Source organism: Pithys albifrons, chromosome 3 (assembly GCF_047495875.1).
Source record: "Pithys albifrons albifrons isolate INPA30051 chromosome 3, PitAlb_v1, whole genome shotgun sequence".
NCBI classification, from domain to species: Eukaryota; Metazoa; Chordata; class Aves; order Passeriformes; family Thamnophilidae; genus Pithys; species Pithys albifrons.
Window position 1 is genome coordinate 89,167,018 of NC_092460.1, and position 23,353 is coordinate 89,190,370.

Below are 23,353 nucleotides of genomic sequence, written 5' to 3' on the forward strand. Positions count from 1 at the left end.
AAACACAGTTGCCATAAGGGATAAACATGTCTGTGTTTAGTCACTGAGTTGTCCATTTGTCCACATCCAAACATTGTTTTGTCTGGCGCGGGGAAGTGCAGCGTAAGCTGTTGTGGGTAACTCTGTTAAGGCTGCCCCATCCATGTACTCAGTATGTTTGAATGCAATGAGCTTTCATGTACCTTATATTCACAGTGTCTGCTTTTCAGAGTGTTACCTCATTTCCTGAGTATTTTCTAGCTTGGTTTCCTAAGGAAATGGACTTAATCGTACAACTGGCAGTTCTTTGACCTTAACACCTTTTTTTAGCTTGCCTAGATCTGGCTGAAATTGATAGAGAGGAACAAGTTTCAAATCAAAAAGAAAAAGCCCCTATGAATCTACAGAAAACTGGTGTCCACATTCAGATCAAGAGTTCAGGAGACTCTTTAGCAGGTGCACAAGTTGGGTTTTTACTTAGACCTGTTGCTGCCTGTTTAGCAAGGACCTAACTAGGACCCAGGAAGAGGGGACAGAACATCTTAGACAAATGAAATGGGGAAGCAGGTGGAGCAGAAGGTGTGTAGAGTATAAGGCAATGTAAGGAGCAACAGGAGTTGCTGCTCTATTCCAAGCCAACAAGCACATTTTTATATAATGAACTTCTGTACCCCTGAATTTACAGCTTTTGTATAAAGCAAGATTGAAGGAAGGCTTTTTGAGGAGAGCTTCGGGCCAGAGAGGCTTCTGTGTCTGTCTGATACTGTCTCAATTGATGTGTATTTTTTGTAACACACTATTGCTTTTATGAATTTGTTTCAGGTCAGATTATAAGGCTTTCAGAACACACTATTACAGAACAACGTTGCTTTGGCAACATTTAGCAAAAACATTTAGTGATGTTTTTGCTTCTAATGGCTTTAGGTTTTTATGAAGTAGTAACTTCATGATCCACTTCAGGCATAAAGTGTGGTTATTGTTCCTGTCCTTGAGGATTCAGTAGTTGAATGATCATTATTAATTTGAAATACAACAAACTTTTAATAAAACTTTTCATCTAGCATGTGGGCTAACCCTTCCTGTGAGCAGCTAGCTAACTCATCCATATACAGGAAAAATAAACTACAGCACGATGGCTTTTGTTGGGTGAATTTGTCCTATTGTTCAGTGGCTTCTTAAATACTTTCTATGCCCAGCCAATTCCCAAATAGTCCCTTTTTCTTTAATGAAACCAAACAAACAGGAATGTCTCCACTCCCTCTGTGTGATTTATACTTGAACTGGAAAGAAGGGTTTCTATGCAAAAAGTGCTGGCAAATGGAAAATCTAAATTATTGTAAAAGGAGACATTATTTAGATCACTTCTGCAGTTGCAAGACTCTTGGGATTTAACTGTTCAATGACCATATGGGAAACATACGTCTCTGGTGGTATTTGGTTTATGAATTGAAACCCTGATACTGATTGTTGAGGACTTTAGGGGAAGGGAGAAGAGTAGTCTTTTTGATATGGAATTGTAAGTTTTACCAGTTCATCTACTGGAAGACAACTTGGTCACTTAAGCTTTTGCATAACCTGTATTGTATGTGTGCATGAATGTGTGTACACATAAGTTGTTTCTAGTACCTGAAGAAATCTCCTAAAAGATAGTCAAAATTAGCTGCATTCTTTGTTGCTGAAGTTGTTGAGAGTAGTTTTGTTTCTACTCTTTAAGTTGTTTAGGACTAAATAAACCAAGTAAGTAAGAGAAGTCTATTGGAAATAAGATTGTCTTTTTAAATAGCACTTCTAAGTCACTTTAAAAAAGTGATCTTTTAAAAACATGAATTTTATGCATCCCAAACACATCCTCCAGCTGCGAACACCGGATTAAATTCATTCTTTAACACTGTATATCAGAGAGGCAGATGCACTGCAAATGAAGTAAAAAGATCAAAACGGAGGTAAAGTAAGAATAATTTATCCAACTAATACGTACATGTGATTAGTTTTATCTCATAGGCTGCAGGATAATACTGTTATTTTTTATAAAACAGTTTTGTGGAAATTATTGCCTGTTTCGCTAGGAATGTGGTTTTCTTGACAGAATCAAATGTTTGTTGATATCTGTATGTATCTACATGCTATTTTGTTTCTCTTTGAGAAAACCGAGTTTTGTATAATACATATTCAGTACTTGAAAAACCTCCCCCACTGCTTCTAAAATGTCAAAGCTGAGCACAGGGATTTAGCCATACAAGTTCTATTGAGATTAATTGGATTTGTATGGCTAAATCCATGCCGTTCTGAAAATATTGCTGTCCCTTGTACATAAATATATGTTCACAAACATAATATTACAAGGAATATTTGGACAGAACAGTAAAATCAGGTTTAATTTATATTTGGAGATGAATAACTTTTGGTTTACTATAAAGTAAGGGTTCTTGTTTAAGTATACTGAGTGAATACTAAGCATGTGCTGTGCTTGCCTTAGGGCTTCATTTTTTTTGAATGCGTGAAGCATTTACATAGGAGTCTTCTGTACTTAACTCAGGAGGGGGAAGAGCATTTCTGATTCATTAATCCCTTTTTCTAAGTAACTGGGCCCTTCACATCATGCACTCAAGAGGTGTAAAACATACAAAGGCGTGGGAGGGACAGGCAAAATGATGCCTGGCTTGCTGCTATAAGGTATAAATTCAAAATCTATTTCTCTTTGCAAGAAGAAAAATACCAAGGGGTAAAAAGGGCAGCACTAAATTTACTGCATGTGCTGCATGACATGCAGGTTTCGGGTAATTATTTTCTCTCTTGTTCAATAAAGTAAGTTGTTACCATGGTAGCACTTACATTGCACAATTTCTCTGTTATAAAATAAATGAGAGCAGTTTTAGAGTCAGAAAAGTCTTTGTATGAATGTTTAGTTTTTTGAGGTTTTGTTTCTCTTCTTATATATATATATATATATATATATATATGTAGAATTGGGTCTTAGACATGCAGTTAGAGTCTTAAAATTTTCTTGATGACAAAGTTTCGGTGCACTTTCCAGTTAGAATTAGTCAAGTTTCAACAGTATGTAGTACTTCCACAGGATAAGATGTGCGAGATCTGTTAGTAAAATTGAACATAGCCATCAAGAAGGTGCAGACTGCCAGGCAGCTCAGAGGAACAGCCTGTATGTCCTGATCCAGTAAGCAGGTCTTGGCAGTAATCACCTTGCTTGTGTTAATGTGTCATCTGGCATAAGGTGGGTTGAGAACTTCTTAAAAAGCAGGTCTGAGTCTTTAGCAGCAGAGAGGGACAGCGTTCACAACCAGAGCATACCCTACTCAATGTTTCGGCCTCTGGTGCTTGAACAACTTCTGAGGAATAGCAAACTGATAGCAACACTTCCTGACCAATTGGTTCTTTTATACCTTTTTTTAACATTTGTTGATTGCAATGCAGATTCCACTGTGGACATTTTATGATGTCCTTGAGCAATACTTCTGTTTCTGCTCACTGAAGAGATTGCAGAAGATAACCATGGGATCTACTTAGGCATTATGTAAAGCTTATGTGAAAGGCCTCCAAGGAGGTGGAAAAATGTTCAGGATGTAACAGTTGATTGGAGTGACAAGTAGCTTTTCATCAGATCCTAGTGGGATCGTTGCCAATCATAGCTGCTTCCCTTTCTTTGTCCAGTTTTGGTTTTCTCCTGTATTTTCTCACTGCAGTGGGCAATAGCTATATTAGTATGAGGAGACTATTTTTCATCTCTTGAGATCAAAAGACTTCATCGACTCGTTTCCAGGTTTTTCACACCTTTCTATTGATCCCTTGTATGGATTTTTCAGAGTTTGGTGATCAATATACCACTTCTGGGGGATTAAGCCTTTTTACAGTGATTTAATTTTAATCTTAAAAATCAGATTTATATTTACTGAATATTACTGAAAAGTCTTGACACAATGATTATCCAGAAAATAGAGTGGTTATCACAACTATTAACTCCAAAAAATACGTTCATTAGTCATGGAAACCTGAGAAATTGTTTTTTGATTTCCCTGTATTCTACTGAAGCTGAAATAGGACATCTTGTGGATGTTCTTTTTGCTTGTAGAATCATGGAATCATTAAGATTGGAAAAGACCTCCAAAATCATCAAGTCCAACCTTTGACTGAATATCACCATGGCGACTAAAGCATAGCACTAAGTGCCATGTCCAGTTATTTCTTGAACACTAAAAGGGATGTTGACTCCACCACCTCCATTGGCAGCCCATTCCGGTACGTAACCACCTTGTCAGTGAAGAGATTCCTTGTGAGGTCCAACCTGAACCTCCCCCCTGGTGTAGCTTGAGATGATTTCCTCTTGTTCAGTCACTAGTTGGCCTGGGAGAAGAGACCAACTCTCGCCTGGCTACAACCTCCTTTCAGGTGGTTGTAGAGAGCGATACTGTCTCCCCTGAGACTCAGGAGCCAGAGGGGTGGCTGCAGTGTCCTACACACCTCTGCCTGTGGGAAATTCTGCACAAACTGCTGTACCTTGTCCTTCTGATGCACCCTGTCCTGTTTTCCCTGCCCTGTTCACTGCACTCCTGGTCACCTGCACTGCTGGAGCTGTTTAAATCACCTGCACTCCTGGAGCTGTGCAAATTTCCCGTGGCTGCTCTGGCATCACCCTCCCCTTGTCTGCCTCACTCACAAGAGCTCCCAGGTCTCTGCTCTCCCTTGGTTTTCCCTGATTCAGGGAAACCTTGCCTGGCTCCTTCAGGACCTTTACCCCAGAAATTGGCAGCCACTGCTGCTGTTGCCAGTGCCTGGCCAACCCTGTTCCTGAATGACATGGAACTTGCCTTCTGTAGCACATGCCTGTTTCAGACTCTATTGCTCCATAAATGATTTGCATTTTATGTAGCCATAAAGTCAGTGTTTGCTAACTACACAAATTTTAACACAACGTATATATATAGCAAGATGTTTTTAGGATGCTGTGGAGTGGTTTGTCTTTGAATGTTTCTGTTCATCTAAATGGACAGAATTATCCTCACATGCTGTGAATGCAGGAGGAAAACTAATTGGATGTGTATTGTTACTAAGAAATGCGTCCCTTTTGCAGATATTCCCTTCCTGCATATCATTTGTCGAAATCACTGACCAGCACTCTTGATGGGTGGGGCAGCACACAGGGGTTCACTAGTTCACTTACTGCCTTGGTTGTCTGTAAATTTTTTACCCAAAACATGTGCTTGGCAAAAACAAGTGTCAGAAACTGGTTTTTTCCAGGTTAGAAAAACCAAGTGATACATGGCATAACTAGAAGAATTTCACAGTTGCATTAAAGATGACGGAAACTGCATAAAAACAAGTGTTGTGTTTGAAGAACACAGTTTTTTTGCTTTACAGTTAATTGCTGACAGATGATGTTTCATGCTGACAGATGATATTTCATGCTCTTTATCTGATAAAACCAAGTATAACTGAATAAGAGATGGAAAACTGGTAGTTTTGACCATTTTGTAGGATATCCATGCAAGAGGTATAAAGATAGCTATAAATACCTTCTGCAGTTGCATCTAACATATTTAATGGATCACTGAACCTAAATTTTTAATATTTCATGATTTTTCAATTTATGGATGGCTGAAAGGTTTGTTTTCTTTGGAAAGACTAACAAAAATGAATGCTATACATTTATAGCCTCTATTGTAGCATATCTAAAATTATGTTATACATTTTTTTAGTGAAAACATTTCTCATTAGATTACAACTGTCAATTTGTGTTATTACATTGGTATTTTGTTTATTTGTTTTCAGGCAGCTAGGGGACTGACTTGCTGAGGGACAGTCTTCATCCTGGTCTTTCCCTTGCTTCTAACAGAAACAAAATGCCGTAGATTTTGATTCAGAACAGAATATTCTTCTGAAGGCTATTTGGTTTCCTGACCTGCCCAGGGAGGGGAGATTCCCCATGTACCCACTTCTCACTGCTAAGAAGAGGAACTTTTCAGAGTCCTCTCTTCCCTTGTGCTGCATGGTGACAGTTGGCCAGGCTGGAACTGGAATTTGCTTTCATCCTTTGTGTTTTGTCCTGCTCAAAGATGCCTGTAAACAAAGACAGGGAATATGCCAGACTTAAATGTCCTGGTTTTGTTAGGGAAGATTTTCAATAGAGGTGTAACTCTTCCTCTCAGTTGTACAAGAGCTTTGTTTGTAGCTGTTGGTTTGTCCACAACACAGCATCACTTAGCAAATCAAATTCTAATTACTGTCTTATGTGAAAGTAAATCAGGTGTTTGGGATTTTTTTCTCTGTCCCCTATTTGATGGCATAAAACCTAGTGTGACTCAATGCCATATATACAGCTCTTGCTGAGAGTATTGTTTTTAATCTCTTGGTGTGCAGCCACATTATAAATTTCTCTGATGTATTGATGGGTGCAGTAATGTCACAATTAAACAATATTTTTTAACTCCAATTTGACAATACAAGAACAGCATGAAATGTCATGTTTCACCAGGTCAGATCACATGTGTGAATGATTTTGATACCTAATTCCTGAAGTCCTTGAAATTAAAATTACTAGCACCCAGTATGCTGGGAAATTGTTCTTGCTTACAGTTTTATTGTATCCTTTCCTGAGCATCCTTTGCCGATCCTTTCAGGAGACAGCATATTGGCCTGGGAGGAATCTTTGTTTTGTACCAGTGTGATGTACTTATGTACTTAAGTGATTGATACAAGTTGTTCCTATTTTTGTTTTCGTTACTATTTATTCCTATTTTAGAACCACTAAAATTTGCAGAGTGTATGTAGTCACAGTGAATATGGAGTTGATTGCAGTCCTCTGCACTGCATCTCATGAGTAGCTGAGATGCAGCATGGTACTGTGGAGAATCTGTAAAGATTTGTTTTAACAATCTCAAGACACAAATCTATCTTTAAATTGTCATTTTTCAGATCAGACTCCTACTTGGGACTACAGTGTATTTACCGTTTGTCTATTCTTGTGGTAGAAATTCTGAGTTTCGTGTTTTGGAAGTATTTAGTCATATTTTCCTAGAGTGTTATTTTAATTCTTAATATCTTGGGGGTTTTATACCAGATTTGATTCAATACTCTTTAAACACTTAATTATCATAATCATCCAAAAATAAATTGTAGTTAAAACACATTGAAAATCTTTTTCTTTCTTGGAGAAAGCTAAGTAGTTCAGACTTAGAAGATACTCCCAAATTGTGAAAAATCTCTTTTAATTTCATTATTCCTGCTTTTGGCATATACAAATGACTGATTTTTGTCCTCTGGACAGCTTTGAAATCCTAATTGCTTTCATTATTTTTTAATGCAAAACTGTATTTACAAATAGAACTCCTTCATACAGCAGTAGAAGGCTGGTAACTCTGTGTACTCAGTTCTATAATTTACTGAGATAGCATTAAAAATTTAGGACCTTTTGTAAATATATCAAGTCTTATCAGTATCACATGTAGTGGTTAGTATTTCTAAGGTTACTTTTTTCTGTTCTTAACAGGACTTGTCTTGCAATATCTAGAAATGGTGCCATTGTGGGCAGAAATGTTATAAATTAAGGGTGGGAAAAACAGGTGGAAAATTTCTAGGTTTGGGGAATTAAGGTTTTATGCTTGGTCAGTTGCACAAGAGTTTGCTTCTGGAAAACAGTCTTTGTGTTGCCTTCCTCATTTTCTAAAAAAAAACCCTCTTGTAACCTGAGACCTTTGATGCAAAACTGAGTGAGTGGATGGCAGAGGGATACTTGTGTTGGCTATTGCCTGTGCCTTGAAAAATAGCCAGCCTGTGTCTGGTGTCCATTTTATGAAGCTACCTGACTTAAGTAATCAATTTAGCTGTAAACATCATTCCCCAAGTGTTTCTTTGACCATCTGTTACCATCTTCGGTTGCTCAGATTTTGAAGTATGAACCAGACAGGGCAGTACTTTTTAATTATCTATCTATAACCTGAATCTGCAATCCTCCTACTTAGGAGTTGTTATGTATTCCCAGGTTGTTATGGAGTAAATTAGATTCATGCCTCTCCAACATATTGCAAATACATTCAAACCTTCTTTTTGCTTGTTTTGAACTACCCAAATTAACACCTGTCATCAGTTCTAGGGATCTTAACAAATTTCTGAAAATATTTCCAGATAATCCTCAGGTACAGAAAATAATTTTATCCTTTCAGAAAGCACCGTGTTAAGCAACTTTCTAGCATACTTTTCATGCATTTATGAAGTACTTTAATTGATCCTCAAAGTGAGGGAATTGACTCAGAAGTACTGATTTATCCATGCATCACTTTGGAGAGTTTTTATGTTGGTTTTTTTTTAAAGTTGATGAGCAGAGCAAGGCAAAGAGTGTTGTGAATTGCTTTTTATTTTCCTTTTTATTAGGCAAGTTGATTAATGCTGAAGTGGATGTGCTGAGAGAAAAAAACCTAGCTTTTTCCTAATTTCTATATTGAATAAAAATAATGAAGAGAAAGCAAATTCATTAACACTTTGAAAGATTTCTTTAATAATAGTTCCCAAATTAATTTATCATTGAACGGCTTTTAAAAGTGATGTTATTGTAACAAAGAAGTGGGCAGGGCTAATCTGTGCATATGCTCTTACAATATCATGAAGCTTTTCAGAAGGTGGCGAGGGAAGCTGGATTTTCATCATGTGGGCTTTTGCAGTTTCTTATAAAGACCACAGAGTATGGAGAAAATACAGTAACTAATCTTGAGAGAGCCTTTGCAGAGGCCCAGGAGAAGGTTAAAGGGGAAACTCAGAGTGACAGGATGTAGAAGATGCAGATGGTACATTTTATCTTTGGTGAGTGCATCACAACAGCCACATTAAGTCAGACCAGAAGTGGGTTTAGCCATTGTTTTGATTCTTAGTAATATCTGTCTACTTCCAAGTAATATCAAACATGCAGGAAAAATGTAAGACCAGAAAGCAGAGGCTGACCATAGTCTGTTACATCTGCTTATTCTGTGTGGCTGAATGCTTGCCACAAAAGTGATGTTCTTTGCATTCAGCAGCCTGAGGTTGTATTTAGTTCCATCAATGTAAGCAGTGGACTTCTTAATTCCACAAAACTCTCTACCAGCACTCTAAATTTTCAGTGGCAAAGTGTGTCACAATTAACTACAAATTTGGATGAAGAATACTTCCTTCTGGGTTTATTGCTTGCTGTTTTCAATTGTCTTTTTAGTTTCTTGGGATGATTCTAATATCTTGATTCAGTGTCCTCATTTTAAAAAACTATAGTAGCTTTTTCCCCCCCTTTTTCTGGAAAATAGTAGGTTTGGGAAGAGAAGATGTGAGGAGTAGAGATAATGAGAACATATAGAGGAGAGGTGAAAGGATGCTGTGCTGGTGGGTCAAGATTTGCTGCTGGTCAGTCAACGAATAAGAAAGTATTCTGAAATATGAAAAGAGAAGGGTAGGAATTGTCTCCTCAAGGTGCGACAATATGTTTGCTTCTCCTGAGATTGAAGAGAAAAGCCACAAGGAAACCAATTGCAGGGAAATATGCTAGAAATAAGGCAGCTTCTAGTGTGTACAGGATGGTGTTGTATGATGTGAAAGACGGAAGAGGGTGGAGTGGTCAGAAAAGGAGGAGCAGGAAAGAAAGAACAGAAAATGCACATTTCTGCCTTGGACTAGAGTATGACATTGGCACTGTTTCTTGTCAAATATTGTTTTGTGTAAATAGAACACAAAACATAAGGCTAAGTAGAGTAAGGCAGAGGTGGTGAACACTGATTATACAGTGGAGAAAATACCATATAAGAATGACGAAAATAATCTGTCGAGTGCAAACTGAAGGAGGTTTGTAGCAAAATTCAACATTATTTGCCTCGGGCTTAGAAAACTTTTGTGTTCTGAAGAGACGCAAAAAGTATCTTGAAGGTGGTGAGAAAGATACAAGGTGAATGGGTTTAACAGTGTGAAATTCAAGGTCATGTACTTGAGGGTAAATAAACCTTTCTTCTTAAAACAGAAGGATTTTCTTTTAGAGACTACAGGACATTTTGGCTGTCTTAATAAGTGACTCAGGCACCAATAGAATCAACCTTGAAAAAGCCAATGGAGTCACTTGTTTAAATGTGTAAGTTACATAGATTTGCCTTGAGCGAAATGCATTCAAGGTCCTGGCGAGACAACACAAAATAATGAAATAATACTTACATGACAGAAGGATGGAAAAATAACTGATCTGGGACAAAGAAAGACATGGAATGCAAACATTCATAGAATAAACAGCTTGCAAAGCAGGCAGGGCCACTGCCCTGTAGCATCCTGTGCAGCTGTCAATGTGAGTGATAGATACCAAAGTGAGGGGAATGGAGTGCTGTCTGTGGAGCAGCAGTCAGGGCTGGGGCTGGGGTACCCTGGTCTGTTGGTGGCTCTGTTAATGTCAAAAACATTTAGATCACTTTCACAATGTAGTTTAACAAAAGAGTTGGATTACTTTAATCTGAGAAAAAGGTAAAATATCTAGCTGAAGCATATAGTGATGAATGCTTTAACTGCACATTGGAAGGCTATAAGTAATCTGAAGGGGTGTCCCTTCTGTTGTATATTTTTCATGCATTAAAAACCTTGTACAAAGCATAATTCAGTATCAAAACCTAATAGTTTTGTATAAGCATTCCAAAAGATGTTGATTTATTTTTAATTTTTTTCAGTGTTTTGATCAATTGCTGTCTTAACTGTGTATAATTGCAATGTTCTCTGGTACCTTTCTGAATGAGCTTTTCGAACAAGGCTGACATACGGAGCATACTCTAGGTATAATTTTGATGGAAATAATTTTGAGCAGGTTTTTTTATGCTTACATAATTTGTACTAGGGTCATTGAATTTAGCTCCAGGAGACTATTGCACAGTCATTTTGACCAAAATGTGTTTTGTAAATGGCATCTGGTTTCCAAAGTGCCTTGTTGCATAGTAGTGGCTCAAGCATGTGCACGAATGTGGCTCTTGGCAGTGGTAGGTTTTGAACAAGTGCAGTGAGCTGCACCTTTGCCCTGAGAGCCACTGGATGATTGTGCTGCAAAGCATTTAATACGACTGTGAAAGAATATAGTACCCTTGTCTGATGGTGCTGAGTAGGGTAAGGTCTTATCTTCTTGGTATGTGTGAGTCTCTGTGGGTGAAAGTAAGCCAGACTGAAGAGTTAGAATTAATGTTGCATATTGGGCAAGATAATTCAAGATTATAGACTGTGGAGGTGAAAAATACCTCACAGCTAATCTAGTATGTCCCTGCCAGTTTGAAATTGTTCCTCCTAGTGTCTTTCTTTAATATTTTTCTAGTCCAGTTTAAAATTTAGCACTTGATAAGGTTTCAATCACATCTCTGAGGAAACAGCTTTCCCTCCAAACAGTCATCATCATTTTCTCTGTTTAGTTTTATCCTGAAGTTCTATCCTAGATTTGAGTTGTGTCCCATACTTTGTCCAGACTCTTTCCTGTGATAGTCTGTCATTGCTTACCCAAACTAACCGTGTGTTTCCCTGCATCCTGGATTCTAGTTCTTCTCATGTTTTGCACCTCAGTGGATGTTTTCTGGCTTCTGTCCTCAGAAGAGCCTGGGCTTTCTCAGCAGACAGCCCATACTTCTGTAATCCTTGTCACTTCCACACAGCCATGTGCTCACAATGCTGGTCTTTGTGTCTGCTTGGGGAATGGTTCAAGGCCCATCTGTTAGTCCAGGCTGATAGGAAAAAAAGCCTCCTTTAAGGATTGCTTATGGGTTGCTTTTTTTTTTTTCCAGAGGTTTCAATGTCCATGTTTGACCAGTGCATCTCCAGAAGCAATCTAAGCAATCATTGCCTCTTGGCAGCACCTCTCTGCTGTGCTTTTATGATTATTCTCACCTTGGATCCAAGATTTCAGCAGCACATTTCTCACACAAATGTATTCCAAAGCAAGCTCTGTTATGACTTACTTTTAAATATAGTGGTGAAACCTGTTCCTTTTTATCTTTCAGATCAGTACTTTTTTCAGTTTTTCTTGTTATTCTTGTAGAAAATTAGTAACTTTTGCTGCTATTAAATCATCACCAATTTAAGTAGTTTTACAAATAACTCCAGAATATTTCTTCCAACTGCAATTTCTTTTGTTCAAGAGATTCTCAATAAGTATTCTTTCTTATGTCACCCACACAGTTTTTCTGGCTTGTTTCTAGTCTGTTCTTGCCAGATGTTTTTTCCAAGCTTTTGTGATCATGAAATAGACACTGGACCCATGGTATTTAAAAAAAAAAGGAAAGGAATAAAAAAGCTTTGAAAAGTGGAGGGGTATTTTTGGCTAAGATGTGCAATTAGTTTGGCATTGCATTCATATGTTTCCCATCTGTGTTTCAAACTTTTGATGTCTTAATTTAAGAACATATTGTCTCCAAAGTTTTACAACACCTGAACTTTTGAAATAGTAATGTTTTTTCAATGCTTAAGTTACAGGTGGCATTTGAAACTTAAGAGCTGACAGAACATGAACATTGGTGAGCTTTGATATTTTACTACAAATGCAATCAAACCTGGTTCATTCCACTGTATCCTGCTTTGCCAGGTGAATGCCCTAAGTAGGCACAGAGAGACTGTATGATTGCAATTTTATGCAAAATAGCTCAGTTAGAATGCAAGTTAGATCTGGTGATGATTTAATACCATACACAGCTTTTTCTTCCTTCCTCCTCTGCCCCCACTGAGTTAGCTGTGAGACATTTAGCAAAGAGACACTCAAACCTCTTGTGTCAGGAGGGATTTGAATCTTCTGTGTCCTAGAAGACTTCTTAACCATTTGGTGAAGACAGTCATCTTTTATTTATTGAGCCTGGACAGTTAGGGTCCGAACAAAATATTCAAGGAACTTAATATTTCTGTGGCTGACTCAGCAGCAGGAGAATCCTTCTATATTGTATAAAGCAGGAAAAAATTAAGAAGTCATTTTCTTGGGGCGACAGAACTGCCTTACTCTTTTTGATTCTCCCTGAATCCCTTGAAAAAGCTGTGCAAACAAAGCTCCAGAGTGGTGCCCTGCAACAGACAGGCTTTTGGACTTGTCCTTTGGAGATCTCTGCCTTTCTCCATGTATGGGCTTGGCATACGGAACTGTGTTTTGAATTATTGTCCAAAGACTGATAAGTATTTTACCTTCTAGCATTTGGCCAGGAAAGCTGGTCCCTATTTACCCCCATTAATATATGTTCTTTCTCTTTGTCTCTACTGAGCCCATTTGGAGATAAAACTGTTTCTTGCCTGCATGACTTGAAAACAACAGTCCTCTCTGCTGCTGTATTTTTAAGTGGTCTCATGGTCAGGACTTGCTCTTTCAGCACTTGCTTCCCTGTGATGACATTTTATTAGCAAAGTATTGTGAAAGAAATGAGTAACAGATTGCAGTTTGTTAAGTAAGTTACTCTGGTGATCAACATCTTCATTTGTCTTGTAATGTTATATTATTGAGTCCTTAATGTCTTGAGTCAAGAACATTAATGAAACTTAGTGTCTATAGTCTGGTGGTTCAGATTTATTGAGTCAGCCTTTAGTAAAACGTTTTACATTGCTGACTTTGTTGTACACAGAGCATTTGGTTCTAGTGAAAATGTGCAATTTGTTGAAGTATTGCTGGAGCATTTGTAATGCAGCATAAAACTGAGATGGATCCAACTCTGAACTGTCCTGACTATTGCTGTGGTCACTGGGAGCTTTTAGAAGCCTGCTGCTACTCCTTCATTGGTGATCTCTGAAGGTGAGGTCAGCTGCAAGTGTGTATTGCAGGAGTGATTTGCCAGTATTGGTGCTCTAGGGTGTAAAACAGCAAGTGTTACAGCAGATTACTCTATAATGCTTCTTCACTGACTGAATAAGTACTTCATTGAATGAAGAATGGACAAGAATGTGCTCGCAAACTCATGAGTATTTTGAGAAAATAAACACCTAACAAGTTTGAGGTTTATACCAGTTCAGTGGTATGTTCAAAGTGATTCATGAACTGGATTTTAAGCCATTTACTACTGAGTTCAGTTTCTTGAATGCTATCCATGCTAAAATTCCATAAATCATGTAATTTATAGATCTGAATTAAGTAAATGGAATTTGTCTTTGTGACTGTGTAGGTCAGCATTCCTTAACCAAATTCCGAAGACTTTGCAGAATGATGGCATCCAAACTATTGTTGCCTCATGCCACATAAAATAAAGTTAAGCGCTGGCTGTTATAAAAATTGCCTCTTTCTTGGTGACTGTATTTTTTTCCATTCTCCACAGGTACATGTCATTTTTTTATATTACATCCACTTGAGTGAAAACTTTAATAATTATTCTTACCTCCTGCAAGCTCTGTCACAAATTTGAAGACCAAGTGTACTTTCAGCAAAAGAGTGGGGTTATTACTGAGTTACGATTGAGCTTTTTAATTTTTATTGATGCCAGTAAGAACTTGCTGATGCTTTTTATAGCAGTGTGCTTCCTTGAAGGTTTGAAATGACACTTTCTTTCCTCATATATTTATTCTTGAGAAACTTCTAACTGTGCTATTATCATTACACAGAAATAGGTCATGGTTGGCTGGTTTTTTGAAAACGAGACCTGCGGCCACATACCAGTTCATCACAGAATGTAACCTTTTTGCTTTGAATTGTCCGTGGCATCTCTTGCAAAGGCCAGGGAAAAATTTTCTTGAATGCTTTTACCTCTTTCTTTCCCCTGGGAGCTGGGAGGAGGTAGGAAGACAATGGAATCACCACAGCATTTCTTCCTAACTGAGTCAGAACAGGCGGGCTGTACTCAACAGTGGCATCCCACGACTGCACCTCAGTGATACTGCAGTCATCTTTTGGAGGAACAAAGATAGGGAGAAATTATGCTGGTACATTGCTATTTTGGTAAAATAATCAGTGACTCTGTCAAGAGGACTCTGTGTTTGTAGGCAAATTTCTCCCAACTCAGGCCCTGCTCTTTTTAAGCACACAGTCTTCCAGCATTTCCTTTCCAGCCTTCAAATTCTTTTTTGTCTGGAGTAGAGTGATACATCCATCTGTTCAAAATGTGGTATGAGCTGGCACAGGAATATCCAGCTTCAAGTGTAAAAGTTCAAGAGGAGGGCTTTGGGTATAAAGGAAAGAAAATCCAAGCTTCTCCTGGTTGTCAGGCAGAGATTTGGAAAATGCTTAGCTCATGCCTATTATTCCTGTTCCTCTGATCACAATTCCAGGATAACTCTTGATCCAGAGGATAAAGAGTTTAGCCTCTGTGTCTCACTGCTGGTGCTGTAAATGTAATGGAAAAATGTATATACATTCCTGGGTTTGCAAGCTGCAGAACTATGTGAAAATCAATGAGCAAGTAAGGGTAACTTACCAGAGAAATACAGGAATTATGGCAAATGTTAAAAAAAATTAAAAGCCCACTGCTGTTCATATTAAGAAAAATGACCAATGTTACCGGTTTCTGTTGTTTGTAGATCACCTCTCTTGTGACACTCCAGCTGTTGTCCATGGTTGGCCAGAGTGACCAGCTTGAAGGACCACGATACAAGTGTACTGTGTCTCTGGACTTCATCAGAGCCATTGCCCGGTGAGCCTACATTTACTGTTGTGTGTGCTGACTTGAAAGAGACTTCAAACCAAGTATTTGCTCAGTCTATAGCTTTTTTCAGACAAGGATAGAAATATATGGATGTTTTCTAGGAATGACTGAGTCGTCTTACTGATGAGAAGTGTTATACTTGAGGCAAGTATGGTCCAATCCTGTTTTGAAAAAGATTTATGTTACTGTGACAGTATGTGTTACAGTAACATACTGTCTTTGTGCTTAATAAAGGTCAGGGACTTCATGTGAAAATACTGCTCTAAAATGTCAGTCTATTTCATTACCAAAAAGCACATTATGGTATTTGAATCTGAAATTGTATTTAGTTCTTAACAGTGTTTGGCATGCATATGATATAAAAGCTATGTAGTTATAAGAATTCTTTCACATAGTCTGTCTTGTGTGATCTGTAATTGATAGAAGCTAATTTAGTAAATGAATGTAGGTACCTCAGCGATATTGTTCATTCAGAGCCTTCAGTCCTGAAGTCTGAGAACAGTTCCAGACCCATCAGAAGAGATATCAGTAATTTGCAGACTGAAGTAGATGCAATTCAAAGGCAACAAGTGCCACCAACATTACCTTACACCTGTTGCTGCAGCCAGCTTATTAGCAAGTCTTGGCTAAACGGTCTGGGCAGAACAGAGCCCAGGAATGCCATGTCTCAGGAAGGAGAAATGTTCTCAAGGCCAACTCTTCTCTGTAGTGTGGGACATCAGAGGAACCTGTTGTGTAGACTGTATACTATAGCCTCAGTGCACATGTTGCTCTCCTGAGCTATTAAATTAAATGTCCAGTAGTCTTGTCAGTAAATGCAACACACTAATTTCAATTTTCAGTCGGACAGGCCATAGAATGGCTCAGGTCCTGGACCACACTGCCAGGACCTCCATGGCTTCTCTGTGTCAGTTTGCTATTCCCAGCAATAAAGTCGGGTGTGAATGATACCCTGGAAAACCTGGTACCAGCTACAGCAGACATGGGTCATTGTGTGTACAGTTATGCATTGTATAAAGATACTTGAAATGACAACCCTCTCCTTGCAACTTGAACATCCTTAGAAGTTTCACTGACTCCACTAAAGTTGCTGGAAAGTAGAGATGGCCAGTAAACAGGACGAAAACTTGTGCTGTGCAGTCAATGCTTATGGGATAAAGTAGTTGTCAGATGCTATCACTTCAAACCTCAGTGCTTGGTATTTTGCTTTGGCTTGCTTTCCTTTAAGTGAGGTGTGTGTATGTATGTGTATGTATATGTATATACACATATATATATATGCAAACTGGCTTTTTCTACACAATACGAGGACGAAAGCAGTTCTGTTTTTCTCCCCCTCCAAGCAGTTTGCAGGTATTTCTATGCTGCCTAGACAGGACCATTTAAATGACCTGATGGATTTTAAAGTTGGCCTGTTCTGCTTTTTACCTGTTTCCCTCCTTTTTGTATCTTGCTTTATTCTTTTGTTACACTTTTCATTGAAATCCGTGTTTCAGTCCACAGTATTTGTTAAATCTTTAAGGAGGATGATCTGTGAAAAGACAAGGTTTCATGAGGTCATGATAAATGGGTTTCACTCATCTCTCAGTGGAGTTTGCTACAGGGCGAAGGTGTCATCTTCTGTGTTTTAAGAAATCTTATTTTCTGTCTGTGCTGTACAGCTGCCTGTAGATTTTAATCACTCATGGCAGAGGTTATATTTGTTGTACAGTAGGAACTACTTTGCAATTTCAATCAAAATACATACCAAGTAAGCAGCCCATCTTCTGATTCTTCTTTCTCTGTTACTGTAATAGTACTAAAATAAGTTTGTTAGTCAGTAAAATCTTCAGATACCTCAGCCTTGCTACTCCAGCACATTTCCTAATGGAAGGCTAAAGAGTGGGACAGAAAACGATGCTCTTTCCCTCCCCACCCCCATTCAAGCTGTTCAGGTTGTCATTCCATTTTCTGTATTTTTTAAGCAAAAGTGAAGTTTGCATTAAAAAAAAAAAAGCCACCTGTTTTTGGAAAAGAGTAAAAAGCTTGTCTTTAGCTGGCGGCTTTCAGTGTGATAACCGCTGACAGTGCACAGTCTCTTTCTTTAGTACCACAGAACCTCATGTCTGGCTCTATTCTGTTGCATATACTCTGTGAACATATTTCCATGCTTTCTACCATGTAGTAATTAAACATTTAGCTGAAGGTAAAATTAGACATGTTTTCATTAGAAATCTTTAATTTCTGTTTTAAAATTTCAAACCTAAGTTCATAAATTTTCTCTAGCTGAAGTGGGGCTCTCTTAATGTTTGTTGAATGTAATGGATCTTTTCATAGAGTCTGTAATAAACCCAGTTGTTATGACAGCACAATTGTGTTTCATTTAGTTGATAAGGTCAGCATTTGTCAGTGTGTATGATTTTGGTTCTGTGGAAAGCCTTGGAATTAAAGAACTTTTTTTTGAGTGACACAATGTCATACAAGTCTAACAGTGGCAGTTTATTTCTTTAAATTTGTTACTGGATTGTTAAATAGACTCCCACACAGTAGTTCATATTATGTATCTTGGGTGTTTCTAAACTTTTTCTCTGTCCAACATGATGTTTTATAGAAACTTTTTGGAAAGTGGGTTACAGGCTGATGTGTGAATGTAGAATATTAAATGATTGTAGTCTAACAAATAAGACATTCAGCTAGTTAATCTCACTTAGCATTGTTAGCAGTTATTTTTGCATCATTGAATACTTTTTTAAAAAAACCCTTTTAATTTTATACTTGTCATTATATGCAGTAATTTGCATTATTTATTCAAAGAGTAAACCCCGAAGTCTGTGTTAGATTGTATAGAAGAATGAATTAGAGAAAAAAAATAATTATATGTTTTATTCTACTGCTGTTTCATTTTGCCTGCCATTAAAGTACAAAAGTGTACATTGAAATCTTCTATCCCATTGAGTGAGATTTTTGGATTTTTCAAATTTAGCTATGAACATGGGTCAACTACTGTCAAGACTGAAAGAACGCAGACTGCAAATGAGTACAGAGGAAGGACTTACATAGTACACGCTAAAACAGGTGGTTTGAGAAAGGAACAAAACATTCAGTAGCATAAAAGGTTGTTGCTTTACATCACCAACTAGAGTATCAAGTTTACCATATGAAAATATAATCTTACTAACTCTTGATATATTTTTACTGCTAATGATTGAAATAAGTCTTCCATTTTTTACTAGGAAGTTGCTTTATTTCCTTTTGAGACTCTTAAAAATTTTAAATAATCTGAAGAGAGGCACTGTAAATAATGATAGGAGTTAAAAATTCATTAATCCTTGCTTGCATTTCTTTTGGGGATATTGCTTGATTGTGCGCAATGTCCCACGTGTGCTGTCTCCAAACAGGTTAAAGTCTTAGCACTGTTGAGATGATGGCTCTAATATACTGTGTTTTTGTTTATAGGACCGTGAACTTCGACATAATAAAGTACTTGTATGATTTCTTGTGAAAACAAGCTTCACAGCCATATGGACACTGTGACAATGACTAAGGCAAGCTGTGTTCATCTCTCTACTTAGCTGGCCAGAAAGAAGAATATTTTGGCTCTTTTGGATTTGTCCAAACAGGTGCTGGCCCAGCATGGATCCTGATGAAAATACTCTGATTGGTCTGGGTGGATCTGAGCAGAGGACTATTTACCAGGGACCCTGGAGTATTTGGAAGCAATGTGTTAATTATAAACAGCAGGGTTTGAGCACAATCTGTTCTAGTCTTAATGATGTTATCTTAACACTGAAATTGCCTGAAACCCATTTACTTAGGACTGCATTTTGCTCTATGAACTCTCCCCAGTGCTTTGAACATGGCAGCAGCCGTTGTTTGTATGCCCAGTCTTTTCACTTCCTCTCCACAGGAATCTTTGCAATTGCCTGCCAAAGCAGCTTTTCCTGAGGCCACCATTTTAGGAGAGTGGAGTAGTGAAGTATAATAAACATAAGAACATATTTAAAAATCAAGCTGGTACAAATTCTTCTTTCTCTTCAGTAGTATGTAGGCAGACTGTTACACTGTTATATGGAGATCACGATGATAGGAAACTCCCAATTAGACACCATACTGTCCTTTTTCAGACCATTCATAAATGTTGACTATGAATCTATTTTTAAAAAGCTTTATTGAAAAAAAAATTGTTTCTTAAAGTTCTATCCCTAAGTCAAAATTGAAGTGTTTTATTTTTGCTTTAGCATTTTATAGTTCTTTTATGTTCATCCAGTTATATGAAGTGCTAATTATAGTGCTGTTTTGAATGAACATACTTTAAGATACACACTGTGTGATGGCTTTTGTAACAATCCCTGCTCTGTAGAGGAGGATGGCACAGCTGCCTTTTCATCATAAAGGGAGAAATTCAACAGGTGACACTATTTCTGCAGCAGTTCCCCAAAAGAGGTGGAATAATAAATAATTGATGTGGTGTTATACAACTTTGGCTTTGGAAATAATGTGATGCAATACACTACAATTACAGTTTACAAGTAAAATATTCCCAATTTATGGAGCATTAGAATGCCCTAGTCCACTGGGGATTATTGTCTTCATGAATCTGAAGATTTCCGTCATCCTCTTGAAAACTCTGTCCCACAGCCTGTTACTCAGGTGTTTTATTCTTGACTGCTCACCTTTGACTGTTTTGACAGCAGAAGAACTGTGCCAGGTCCTATGTTGAACATTATGGTTTTTACCAAGGAAAAATCATCAGTTTTTCTAGCCTATTGCTCTGTTGGGGAGATGGTGAAATACCTTGAACATTTGTAGTTGTTTTTTGTTTATTTTTCTTTAGGTTTGGTTTTTTTTGTTAGTTGGTTGGGGTTTTTGCTGCTTGCCTTTTTTTTTTTCCCTTTTTTTCTTTTTTTCTGTCATTTGTGGATGTGTAGTCATACTTCTGGATTCAGACCCAAATGAATGAGTTCCAGGTGAATCTAAGTGACAGAAGCATCCTTCTGGCCAAGCTGTGGCTTCCTCCCTCAGGAGAGTGTGAAAGGGCAGCAATGAGTCATCTCCGTGATCTGTTTTCCTTCCTACTGCTGAGCTGAATCAAACCCTGCACCTGTCCATGAGATGGCAACATTTGTCACACTTACTGAAGTGCTTGGATGCATAACCTGTTTCAAGAATGTTTACTACCTGCTTTTATTTTTATTTCTTAAAATGTCCTTAAGGTGAACTTTGAGCTAAACTTTACAGCGTCTTTCACTAGTGCTGGACTGAGCTCAGTTCTTGTGAATCTCTTGTATGACTACCTAGGGCTGCAAGTTGGAGAGGCAATAAGTTTTGAGGTGTTCATATGTAAACTAGCCCGTGGAAAACAACAGCAATACATCATAGGGTTTTTTAATTTCTGGTCTAGATTACAATTTGATATATGAAACATGATGGGACTGATGCTGATTTGTGAGGTGCTACAAATCTTCAGTCACAAAATTTCTTTTTCAGTAAACTCCCATCACTCCCACAAAGTAGATCAGACCTCAAAACTCCTTACCTCCAAATTTGGAGCACAAATTAAAGACATGAAATAAGCGTCTTAAAAAGTAAGCAGTGAGAAAACTTGCTATTTTTTCAATCTGGTTCCTTCTATACTTGCCTGATAAGTATTAATGATTATTTCCAGTGTAAATCCAAAGGATGAGGATACAAATTTTTGTGAAATGTAGTTAGTTTGACTGAATTGAGGTTAACTAGAGAAGGAGTAGTAACCAGGGATCCATTAGACAGAACCACTCTCCGTACATTGAAAACACTTTTGTGACCTTTGTGAAAGACTACTATGAGTGATATAAAATTAAAGCTGAATCAGCAGAGTATGAGAATGAACAAGGTGACTGAAGTGGAGATGATTGATGTAGGCTATAACTATGCTGATGATGAATAGTAGGATGTATTCTGACAAACTAGAAATATTTCTATATAGCCATGTCAATGAATTTATAAATTACTGCTGAGTTTCTTACTAGATACCTTAGCTATATTTTGTTCTGAGACCCCACTTTCATGGATGAGGTGTGGCCTACTTTAGCCTCCTCTGGACTAGGATTTCACTGCTTCTACAAATGATTTTAAGAACTGTGCAAGTGATGCAGAGCAAGAAAGTTGTTCAACTAATCAAAAATCCTTTAGTACTTCAGTGCTGCAGTATGTATTTTAAAATACCTGAGAAGATTTTTATAATTCATGAGTCACAAGGCATTAAAATACTGTAAAAGTTACAGACTTACAGTGCCAGTCTCCAATGGCCGATCCTAACATCAACAGGAGCTGGGATTTGTTCTTACAAGGAGAGAGTAGTGGAGAAAGAAATGCAGCTATCATCAGCTGCAAAGAAATTAGTGCCCTTGAATAATTCTGACTTCATCAACAGCTGCATTTTCATACACATAACATGGGGATTTTTATATTTTAAAAAGGCTTGCAAAGGCTGCATCCACATGGTATACAGCAAATTTACCCTTTTTTGACAGTGATTTGTCTTACTCTGGTTCTCCCTGAACCTGCTGCTTCTTCCATGACAATCCCTGTAGCTATTGTGTCTGTTTTGGGGTGAGTTAAAGGAATAAATTGGTTATTTGAGTACCTTCTGAGTGCTGATACTTTTATACACCATGTGGGAATACATTCATGTTTACCATTTGTTAAATTTTTCCTGTACTTTTGCCAAGGCCATTCAGGTGCTATGTTTTCCTCCCATAACTGGAACAGCCAGCCATGCCAGGAGAATAGTATGAAAAGCAGGATTCCCAGCAGGAACTTAGGAGATACTACATGTCTGGGACCTACAAGCAAAATGTACACAGCTGAGTATCTCAAGATTAGATACTTTCTCTGCACTTATATTGATGGCAGAGATGGCCAGGAAGAGCGAAATGGCAGATTCTTGAGGGTTATCTGGAATAGGAGTGTGTTCTACTCAGGCCAGATAATTGTGGAACAGAAGATTTATTCCATCCAGGAGTAAATGCTACCTGAGGTGAGAAGTAACTTCCCCAGTTTTTCCAATGAAAAAATGACATAACTTAAAAAAGTGCCTTATCATTGCTGGTAAATATGCATTGAGATAAAGATACAGCTTGATTAGCAAGTCTAATGGTAGACAATATAAAATTTTTATGTTTTTGTAGATCCTGGAATGGCTCCACTAGAAAATTAAATGGAAGATTAATAGCAAGAACTGTTTGTGTTTTTTATCTCAGCGTCCATGTGATGTCTTTTGCTCTGAACATGCAGATTCATATAAACTGTACAATACTCAGATAAAGGTAGCATGGAATGAGCTCAGTTTTACTTTTTGGTTTTTTTTTATTTTTGTGCATGCTTATTAAAACCATTTAAAAATAAATCTGAAAACAATACAGAAGTTGTGTGCCAGTAGAGTTGAAATTGCAGAAGTACAACCCTCATCACGTCATTTTCCTGAAGACCAGGTTTGGGATGTCTCTGAAAAGCAACAGCTGGAACAGAAAGTTGAAAAACATCATAGTACTTGTTATTGTACATTAGCAATGTATCAGCCATATATTTGAACAACCAAGTATCCAGGTGTCTGATATCAAGAAGCTTAGAAATACAGTATTAAAGTAAGATAAAGACTGTCAAGCAGCCTGTGGCCGGTGATATTTCCATGCTCTTTAAGTTGAACAAGCGAGTACCAATACCCCATTTTTCCAAAGCAGTAGAAGTATCCCTAACTCTTCCTTTCATTTGGTTCAAACACTGTTTTTGAACAGACAGGTACTTCATTTGGTTATAAGTAATGTCCACTGGGTGTG

At 37.7% G+C, this 23,353-nt stretch overlaps 1 protein-coding gene across 2 annotated transcripts in view; it reads left to right on the top strand.

Moving 5' to 3' along the window:
* ORC5 (origin recognition complex subunit 5) overlaps positions 1–22,862 on the top strand; it is a 66,396-nt gene extending 43,534 nt beyond the window's left edge. For both annotated transcript variants that reach the window (XM_071550051.1, XM_071550052.1), the window contains exons 14-15: positions 15,433–15,545; positions 18,993–22,862. In XM_071550051.1, the coding sequence (XP_071406152.1) occupies positions 15,433–15,545; positions 18,993–19,038 (159 nt within the window). In that variant the 3' untranslated portion in view covers positions 19,039–22,862. The remainder of the gene's footprint in view (positions 1–15,432; positions 15,546–18,992) is intronic.
* Positions 22,863–23,353: the final 491 nt, after the last annotated feature.